Source organism: Porites lutea, chromosome 2 (assembly GCF_958299795.1).
Source record: "Porites lutea chromosome 2, jaPorLute2.1, whole genome shotgun sequence".
Classification (NCBI taxonomy): domain Eukaryota; kingdom Metazoa; phylum Cnidaria; class Anthozoa; order Scleractinia; family Poritidae; genus Porites; species Porites lutea.
The window spans coordinates 4,551,910-4,562,710 of record NC_133202.1 but is presented as its reverse complement, the minus strand read 5'-3'; the positions used below and the strand labels follow the sequence as shown (position 1 = coordinate 4,562,710).

The 10,801-nt window shown below is 43.6% G+C and overlaps 1 protein-coding gene across 1 annotated transcript in view; it reads left to right on the top strand.

The window, feature by feature from the left end:
• LOC140927484 (protocadherin-like protein) overlaps window positions 1–10,801 on the top strand; it is a 38,629-nt gene that overhangs the window by 22,050 nt on the left and 5,778 nt on the right. The window contains exons 12-18 of the mRNA XM_073377145.1: window positions 1–873; window positions 1,808–3,136; window positions 3,861–4,188; window positions 4,685–5,884; window positions 6,802–7,157; window positions 7,697–7,815; window positions 8,749–9,041. The exon at window positions 1–873 is cut by the window's left edge and continues 183 nt beyond it. Coding sequence (XP_073233246.1) covers window positions 1–873; window positions 1,808–3,136; window positions 3,861–4,188; window positions 4,685–5,884; window positions 6,802–7,157; window positions 7,697–7,815; window positions 8,749–9,041 — 4,498 coding nt within the window. The remainder of the gene's footprint in view (window positions 874–1,807; window positions 3,137–3,860; window positions 4,189–4,684; window positions 5,885–6,801; window positions 7,158–7,696; window positions 7,816–8,748; window positions 9,042–10,801) is intronic.

Below are 10,801 nucleotides of genomic sequence, written 5' to 3'. Positions count from 1 at the left end.
TCCAGTCGTCAAGAGGCGGAAAGGCTCATGGGATTTTGCCAGGTGGAGATAACAATAAATGACGTAAACGACAACTCGCCCATATTTGGCAATCAGGCTTACACAACTAACGTCAATGAAGACCTAGAGAAGGGCCAGATCGTACTGCATGTAAGCGCCACCGATATGGACGCCGGAAGTAATGCCCTTATAACCTACACCTTTGAAAGACCCAACTTGCAATTTAGGATTTCTAACACCTCTGGTGTAATAACTGCAAGAACAAAACTGAAATCTTCAAAATACAGGTTTTCGGTGATCGCTCATGACAATGGAAACCCTAGCAAGCAATCCAGGACGGATGTTGTCATTAACGTGTACAAAGCCGGAAAAAATCCGCCGAAATTCAGCAAAAGTGTGTACACCGCGCGTGTGCGCGAGGACGTGTTACCACAACAGAATGTGACGAGCGTACATGCCACGAGCCTTGACCCCAACAACATGATTTTCTACACAATTGTGAATCATCCGCAGCCTTTTTCCATCGATCACATCCAAGGCATCGTACGAAGCCTGTGGACTCTTGACTACGAAAAAGCTGCCAACCACACCGTCCATATCCGTGCACAGGATACCCAAAACCCGCCGCTGGTGGCGTTTACGCGGCTCGAAATTTTTGTTGAAGATGTAAATGACTCGCCGCCTGAATTCCCGGTCTCTCGGTATGAGGGTCAGGTTGCTGAGAATTCTCCAGTGGGTAGCTCTGTTATTGAAGTGAAAGCTGTTGACGCCGATAAAGGAAAGAATGGACAAGTGTCTTATAAGTTCTTAAGGGAGGAAAGCTACGCCTCCTTTGACATTGATCCAGTCACTGGACTAATTTCAACCAAAAAGGTGAAAAATCAGCTGTTAAGAGAGTCTTACTAATTTGAACTAAATTTTTTAGTAATTTGCCACTGCATAATATAATCTCTTTACGTTGCTAAACTTTAATTATCATTTCATTGATAAAACTAAAATTCTCGTGTTTCACTCCCCTATTGAAGCAGCACCACAATTTTTGAAAACTTACTCCTATATGATTTGTATCAAACAACACTCTTCTTAAGATTATCAGTACCAAAGCTGCGTCAATGGTTTTGGCGCATTCCCCACGTTAAAACCGAGAAGGGAACTGGGCCGAGTTAACTTTCGCAAAGGCGTCTGGGAAAACGATTCCAGAAGTCTTTGCGAATATTAACTCGGCCCAGTCCCCTTCTCGTTTCTTAAGTGGCGAATAGTTTATACGCATTCTTGGTCCCGTCCTCCTCTCCCCTCCCCTCCCGTCCACTCATACCAGTAGAGTAAAGGGAAGGGGGCGGGTATGTTTTACTAATAGGTAGCTTAAGCAACAACGACGGCGGCGTCGACGAAAACGTCCCTTAAAAAGTGAATTCGCGCTGCCTCAAACTTTATCGCGCTTATTTCATCTCGTTTAATTCGTCAAATGTTGGCAAATATTTCTGGAGTTGAATTCTAAAGGACGGTATCAAAGTTCAGGAAAAGGAAAAGAAAGTCGTCTTCGTTCACGTCCTCGACAAAACGTAAAATTAGGCACTTTCACGTTGTAGTCGTGCAGCGACGGTAACGAAATGTACAAAACAGCGTGATGCACGTGCAAAGTTGTTGTTTTGCCAATCTAAACCTATTGCTTTTTTGTCTTTCTCGTTGGTGTCGCCATCGTCCTTGCTTAAGCTCCCTAACATTGCGTCAAGTGTCTCAGACTTAAAATCTTAATAATTGCTGGTGCATATGATAACTGTATTAGTATTTATTTGTTAAAACATAGGTGTTCGACCGGGAGAGGACTGGGCGCTACACTTTAATTGTCGAGGCACGTGACAGTGGCGACATACCAAAAGCCTCCAGCTGTCTTGTTGATGTCATCATCAGCGACAAGAATGACCAGACGCCAGCGTTTCAGCAGCCCGTGTACAACGTGAGTGTGTTTGAAGATATGGCCAGAGGGACACGTATTTTATCAGTGACGGCAGTAGACGATGATATCGGAAACAATGCCAAAGTTCAATATTACATCACTGCGGGGAACGAGGGGGCCGCTTTTGCGATAAACAAGGATCTAGGACAGATTGTTGTCGTTAGCTCATTAGACAGGGAGACACAGGACTACTATCAACTTATTATAAGGGCACAAGATGGCAGAAACGCTGGTACGGCTGTGGTTAACATACTTGTTAAAGATGTCAACGATAACAACCCAAAGTTTTCCAATAATTCATATATAGCTTATGTGTACGAGAACCAAGCCAACGGTAGTTACGTGACTACTCTGTCCGCTACCGATAAAGACCTGGGACCTGGTGGAAAGTTTTTATTTTCTATAAGCGGTCAGGGTAGAGATGCGTTTGAAATTGATGCCTCGACAGGGGTTATGAGAACAACTAAGTCTCTTGATCGAGAGGGTAAAGCTCGTTATGTTTTTCTTGCGTTCGCTACGGATAATCCCTACTCAGACGCCGGCTCGAGGAGGACTGGGTCGTGCGACGTCGAGGTTAGGATCCGGGACAAAAATGACAACCCGCCGAGGTTCCCGGATGGTGAGTACGAAGGAGGCGTTCAGGAAAATCAGTTACCGGGTAAAGAAGTCATGACTATGTTAGCGGTTGACGATGACGACCCGAACGAGAACGGAAACGCTGTCTTGAGTTACCAACTTCTGGACGATTCGGAAGGCCTGTTCAAAATAGATGCTCATTCGGGCCTAATCACCACGCTTGCGACGCTTGACCGAGAATCACGCGATGAATATCGACTGATTGTCAGTGCAACAGATCGAGGTGAACCTTCGCTTTCGGGTCAAACCGAAGTTAAGGTCAGGGTCACGGACGCCAATGACCACGCCCCTCGGTTTGTGAAGGAAAAGTTCGAAGCGAGTGTCCTCGAGAACGCTTTTGTGGATTCCTCTGTGATGTTGCTTAACGCAACTGATGGAGACATTGGAATAAACGCTAAGCTGAAGTTCAGTATCATAGACAGTGATATTAAGGGGGAGGAGGACAGTAGCAGAATGTTCCGCATTGTAGAGGGGACGGGAGAGTTGCGAGTGGCCAGGAGTTTAGATTACGAGACTAAGAAGGAATATCACCTCAAAGTGTTGGTGAGTGTTTCGTTGTACAAAAAGACATAACTCATAAGTATCTTGAAGATGATTGTCCAGGTGGCTGCGTTCTTGCTGAATTTTGTTGCGCCGATGCTAAGCAATGTTTAGCAGGCTGCATAGCCTGTGCCAGACTCTCAGATAATAGAGAGGTCGCGAAAACAAGGCAGGTCAGAGGTGAAAACAAGACGCGCAGAAATATGGAAGGGGAGCCTTTTCCCTCCCGAACCTCCGCAACCGTGTGAACCACTTGGTTACCAGTAAGTGTGTATCCCCTATGAAGTTAATTACTTTATTGATTTTTGTAGCAAGTTGTAATTTTCCAGTTGGTATATTGTGATTTCTGTCACTAATTATTGTAAAAGATGAGAAAAACAAATTTTCGTCGTCAGGCGAAAAACCACTGAAAATTAACTGTCCCATTAGTATAGGTAATAGCATGATTTGTAGTGATATTTGGCATAAATACCACGAGTGATATTTCGAAATTGTTACAATTTTGAAGTATCACAAGTTGTATTTATGCCAAATATCACATACAAATCATGCTATTATTTGTTTATACTAAGCTGAAATACCACTGATCTAGGCCAATCAAATTGCAGAAATTTCTCATGCAGTAGTATAAATGCTAAAATAAATTGCTTGTAACCATTCAGATCAGAGAATTTTTGAAAGAGCAACTAATAAGTCAATTAACTTTATCGTTATGGTCTTCATTTAGGTGCGTGATTCAGGCGACCCTTCTTTCTCTGATACGGCTGAAGTAACAATCCAAATTAAAGACTACAATGATAACCCACCGGTTTTCAGTCCCGTGGGATACGGGACTAAAGTGCGGGAGGATATCGTCCCTGTAAAATATCTAATGACGGTAACCGCCCGTGACTCAGATACGGGGACAAACAAGGACTTCAAGTATTCGATTTTTGAGGGGAATCCCGATGGACAGTTCAGTATCGATGAGGACGATGGGCACGTGTATGTGAATAAAAGGCTAGACAGAGAGACCCAGGAGAGCTATCTGCTTACTATAAGAGCCACCAATATAGGTAGGAACTGTATAAAAATTGGTGCAAAAAGCTTTTTGGTTCACAAACGATTTTGTGGAAAAAACGAAGTGATTTTGTTAAGTTGGTTTGCGCCTTCGAGTTCAAATATGTATTTATTGAACGAAGCATCAAAATTACGAGCGTTATGCCACCCGCGTTTTCGCATGAAACTCAGTCCAATCAGAAAATCAAAAAGGCGTGAGCTTTTGTGAGTTTTGTGGCTTGTGAGGGCTTTAAGTTTACCTTTTCATGTTGCGAACAAAGTTATTTTATCTGTTTTTCAGCAGAGCTAGTGTTTTTGAGCCAGACTGGAGCTGCAGAGGATCGCTTCCGAACAGGTTCATTTTGTATATGTTTCAAAAATGTCCCCAGGAGAAAATAGTCTCGTTTTCGCCGTGCTTTTGCTATAAGAAAATAAATTATTCGCGCTTAAGTAAAAGATAATGAGTTAATGAGTGGATAAATTAATTAATGCTCTTTTGTTTTGTTTTCCAAGCATCTCCCAAGCTATACGGTCATGCCACAATGAAAGTCACCTTAATTGACGTCAATGACAATGGCCCCACCTTCCATCCATCCGAATTCCACTTCAGTGTCAAAGAAAACACCGCGCCCTCCCAGACCATCGGAAAAATCAGCGTCAGTGACCCAGATGGTGATCTGTTAAACCAAGGTCCGTTCTTTTTTGAGATCGTCAGCGGTAACGAGGATGGCTATTTCGCACTTAACAACCGAACGGGAGATTTCTCGACCAAAACCAAGTTTGACCGGGAAAAACTGGATATTTACACGTTACTAATACGGGCTTCGGACAGTGGAACGCCAAAGATGAGCTCTGATACCAGGGTTTTTGTACACATCTCAGACGCTAATGATAACCCACATTCCCCTGGCAACTTACAGCTGCTGCTCAACTCATACCAGGGCAAATTCCCCGGTGGGAGGGTGGGGAAGGTGTATGTGGTCGACAAAGACACCGACGACAGAAGAATCTACGAAGTAGTTACGAACGACTCCGATTATTTCACGGTTGAACGAATGACTGGGATGATAGTGAGCCGTCCGAATCCCCCAAAAGGGAGGTACTTTTTGACAGCCAGAGTATCTGATGTTAGCGGTTCGTTTGCCAACGTCATATGCTCGGTAACTATAGAGGTAAAGGAAGTGACTTCTGACGCCATACGTAACAGCATGGCTATAAGACTCAGCGGCGTGCAACGCGAAGGTTTTGTAACGACTGTATTACCGCGTTTTAAGGAGTCTGTGGCAAGCATTCTTCAGACGAACGAAGAAAATGTGGATCTGTTTAGCGTTCAAAATGCACCAAAAACTGTCAACGCGGTTGACGTGCGCTTCTCGGCGCATGGAAGCCCTTATTACGCCCCAGAGAGGATGACCGCTATCCTTAAAAACAGCAGGCCCAACTTATCTAAGGCGCTCCAGGATTTTCACGTGAATGTATCGGTTATTGGCGTGGATGAGTGTCTGTACGAGACGTGTGAGTCGGGTGGATGTGAGAATGTGTTGGTAGCGAATGGAGAAGTGGAAGTTATTTCTGTAAAGAAGACTTCCTTTGCTTCTATTGTGGCGATTCTGACAGCAAGGTGTGGCGATTGTGATGGAAACAGAAAGGAGACCGATTCGTGCGGGTCAAAGCCCTGTTTGAACGGAGGCACGTGCGTCGAGATACCTGAGGGTAGGTTCTTAAAAGTTGAGTGTATAGAGCTTATTCTCCACTTTGGGAGCGAGGAAACTGGGCCTGGTTGATCTAGGACTGTCACTAGGAACAGTCAAAAAAAGGTTGGCCAATGGTTGACCGGCGCGTCCCCAGTAACCATCCCATAAATAATTGCGCGACGCATTTCGGCTCCAGTTCCCTTCTCGCTTCTTAAGTGCTTAGATGAGAACCTTCTTGTCGTGGGGAGATTTCTACCGATTACGACCTCAGAGACTACAGTATTTTTTTAATGGAATGCGTTAATATCCATAGCAAAACAAATCTAAGTGACGAGACTTCGCAAAAAGAACAATAAACAAACTAAAAGTAAAAATACATTAAAAACACTGAAAAACAACTTTTAAAATAGTTTTTTGTTTTTGCAAGCAGTAAGTTGGTTAACCTTAACGCCTATACAAAGAGAGTGAAAGGAGGCGTAAAGAACTTCTTAGACTCTTGTCAAAGGGTTTGCCTTGTAAATTTGTAAAACGGGAAAAATATATCATTCTTTGTATCTTGTAGCGTGCAGTGCAGGCGTATTTTGGGTGGGCGAAACCTTCTTCGTGTTCGTATTGTTGTAGCCCCCATCTTTGATTTTATGACAGTGGAAGATTGGGGAGGGTAGGTATACACTGTAGTAACCCTTAGGGTAGGTGCGAGGGCGAAAGGAGGGAGGTGGAGGGGAGAAAAAAATACGCCGTTTTCTCTTCTCTCTCCCCGCCCCCTCCCCGCCCCCTCCCCGCTCCCTTTGACTCGCCCCATTTCCTCCTCTTTTTAGGAAGTTTCAACATGGCGCTTTCGCGAGCAAAAACTTTTGCGCGACCGAAGAAAACGCCTGCAGTGCAAGCTATGTATTCTTTTTTTTTTTGACGATGTTTATTGTTATGTCTCTGTAGGATACATATGCCGCTGTTTTGGTGGTTACGATGGTCCTAACTGTGAGCTTACCGCTCGGAGCTTTGAGCCTGGAGAGTGGATATGGCTACCCCCTCCCCAGCAGTGTACTGAGGGGTCACTCTCCTTGGAGTTTGCTTCAAGAGAGGCAAATGGATTGTTATTATATGGAGGACCAACCAGTCCCGTGGGGAATGGGGACGTGCACGATTTTATCACTGTGGAGCTGTCGGGAGGGAAGATCCTTGTTTCCATGTCTCTAGGGGACCCAAACGATGTAGTGCGCCTTGGTGTGACAAGTGGAATGGCCCTGAATGATGGCGAGTGGCATCATGTAGAGGTGTTCAGGGATAAGACGGTAAACACCTTTTTGCTATTTTTGTTGTTTTTTGGAGGGGTTTATTTAACTTTTTATTTAGCCTCAGTAGTTTTTGTAACACCGTCAGAGCCTTGTGGAGGCGAGCAAATAACTTGTGAAAGAAATACATCAAATGCAGCAGGAAAGGCTGGAGTGCGTTATCCTTTATCGTTACGTAGCTGGAAAATTTTCCACGTCGTTAGTGCACGCTCTCTTTGCTTACTTCAAGGTCACATGACATCTAACAATGAAACTGTTTCCCTCCGAAATTCTCTGAGCGGGCAACGTTGCAAAATCTATGACGCCAGAGGGTAACATTTCACTTAAAAGTTGACCGTTCGCGTAGATTTACTTCGTTAAAATTGTACACATGAGATTCTCTTTGTGCGGGCTATATATCAAATCACTTAATGACAAGTCTTTCGAGAAACAGGTTAATTTTGTTTCCCAAGAATCTAAATGTTTCCTGACGCGGAGCCGAGCCAAATGAATTGCCTCCCTTGTAAACTAGTTTTTAAGTGTTAATTGTTTTCCTTTAGCTCGTTCGTATCATAGTAGACAAGTGTCGAGATGCTCCATTGACGAGGACACAAGCCAAAGGCGTGGAAGATAGATCGGGGTGTTCATCCTCAGCAAGATTGAAAAGCGTTAAGAACAAGTAAGAAATAGTAACTGCTATCTAAAGCTTTGCTAGGACTTTGTATGTAGACGCTATAAAATTCTTCAAGAGTTGTGTCGGTTTTAGTCTACCTGACTGTCAAACATCATCTAGTAAATCATTTCTTAGATGGAGTTATTTTCAACCGCAGCAGGATTAGATCAGTTGGTAGAGCGCTCGACTGCAGAGCAGGAGGTCATTGGTTCGATTTCAGGGGCCGGACCAATACTCAGGGTCTTAAAATAACTAGAAATGAAGGTACCGCCTTTGCCCTCCAAACGGCGAGACCGTCGCGTGGCTCGGATGACCACGTAAAAAGGCCTCAGTTGGTACTTAAGCGCTAAATACAATAACATTCATATAAAATGCACTTTTTGTTGGTTGGACAACGATTTTTATAGCTTTTCTCCTAATGGTTTTAGCATGACGTTATATAGCCAGACCTTTCAAAAGGGCCGGAAGAAATGGTCTGCGGGTTCTGGAACGTTCTAGGCGTTTGCGTGCTCGTCGTTTACCAAAATTCAGCCCCCAAGAAATTCAAAATTGTATCTGGTAAATTATAGCGAAAAGGAATAGAAGCAGGCAAAAGTACTGCTGAAGAGGTTTTATTTCAGTGATCACAATAAGGATGTAGTCCACGGCCTCAAAAGGTGGAGCTACATACTAAACAAATGGTGCAATTTGAGAGTACTACTGAAGAGGTTTTATTTAAATGGTCGCGTCATAGGATTTTGTCAACAGGTAGACGGAAAGTTGAGAACTATATGCTGTACCGTGTAAAAGTACTGCTTAAGACGTTTTGTTTAAGTGGTTACACCATAGGGTTTCGTCCATTTACTCAAACTTTAAACTTTGGTCAGAAAGTATTACGTCTTTGTAAGTGACTCATAGAAATCACTGATTTTCCCCTTTTTTGGCTTCTGTTATCCTCAGAATGCTGAATTTAAACGGTCCGCTGCAGCTCGGTGGAACATCAAACAAACAACTTCGCTATCCTGAGCTTACCACCACTAGTTACAAAGGCTGTATCCGAAATGTTATCAGTCAGGGAAAGTACTACGACTTGAAGAACCCATCTCTCAAGAATGGCACGAAAGAAAGGTGTCCAATGATGGACCAACACTGTCAGCAACACCAGTGCCACCGTCGTGCTACATGTGTGCCGTCATGGACTGGTTACACGTGTTCTTGTCCCTTTGGCCGCGCTGGTCGCACGTGTGGACAGAGTAAGATAAACAATTACACATTGTAAATTGTAAAGCAAAACTAACTACGAGAGAACGACTGGGGAACTGACAATTTTACTAACAATAGACGACTGTTTAACTGTGACAATAGACGGATCGAAATGCACCAATTACTGATGAAGAGTCTTCATAGCCAATAACATCACGGCTTGACTGACAGACGACCAATAACATCGCGACGTAATTGACCAATCAGATCAATAACCAGAGTATAATACCATCAACTGACGTGATACAACTCACTTTGACTCTGAAGATGACTACCGCACATGTTGTCGAAACGTCAGTCACTGTCAACAACAACAGTGCTATATAGGACTACATTCACCCGGACGATCAAACTCAACCTATTCACCCTCGTAAGGGATTTTCATCAATAATGTACAACACTGGTTGGGGGACTTACCATTTAGCAAAGTAATGAGTTGTACATTTCCGGTAATATCAATGTGAATCTGCGATAGACTACCAGACCTGGACTAGGTCACCAGTTTTCTTTACGAACTGTATCGGTATGTGGGTTCTTTAACGTCGCACAGAATTAATAATATGTTCAACGGTTGTGTTACGGAAACTATGGTTTATTTTCATTATCCGAGAAGACTTGACAGTGTAACTGTTTGCCGGCAGATGTCACGCGGCGCTTTGTGCACTAACCGGGCGGCTGTTACAATTTGACGAGATTTTCAGGAATTCTATAAACTTATCAGATTCGGTGTACAATTGAGCCTGTCGTTGTGCCTATGAAGGGCCGGAATCTCTTTCTGTCCCGATGAATATTTTATGTTTCTCGTTTTTTCTGAACTCACTGTCTATGTTAGCCTGCGAAAACATCCGTTTCTCCGCGCTCTTCGCCGCTGAGACGATTCGCGCGGAGTAACGTCTGCGACTCAGTGACAGAAAGTCCATACTGATATATGACGCAAATCAATGTTTAAATAATAAATCCGGTAGTCATGGGGTTCCAAATATAAATTTGTCCCATTTTACGAGTCTATGGTCGATTTTAGTAAAGTGTTGTGTTTATCTGCTAACGAGCTCCAGTAAAACTCAAATGCTTCTTCTAGAAAAGACCATATTCCACAAATATTGACTGTTTTGTTAGAGATTCTTCGCGTTTATATTTGACCTTTGTGGCCTTTTGTCTTTTGTCTGTCATTCGTAAACAATAGCTAAAACAATGAAACTACTCCGTCGACCAATCAGTGCTTCCGACCGGATTCCGGACAGATTTTACGTCATCAGTATGGAATTTCTGCTGCTGAGTCGCAGACGTTCCTCCGCGCGAAACGTCCCCAGTCGCAAAGAGCGAGGAGAAACGGATGTTTTCGCAGGCTATGTCTATGTCTTCATGCGAGACGCATTCAACATCGTTCCTTGAAACCAAATGCAGGACTCGTGTCGCGTGTGAACTTAGTTAATTGCCAAACTCATTCAACATAGCACAGTGCGCTTCGGTTATCTGGGAAGACATGGCTTAGAATCAGATTCGCAGTCACTGCAAAAGGCAAACGGTCAGGAATTAAGGGAAAGTGCAATACCCTAAGAGGATCACTCCCAGTGCTTGATGACACGAAATCTGTGTAACGCTTCAGTTTCTTGTAGGCCACCAGCATTGATGCTTTTGACCCTTTCACTGCCAAATGTGGCCAAAGGCAAATTTCGACCAAATTTGCAAATTCCATTTTCTAAAATTTTGACAAACAAATAGTATCATGTGAAAGTACAGGCAGAGAGCT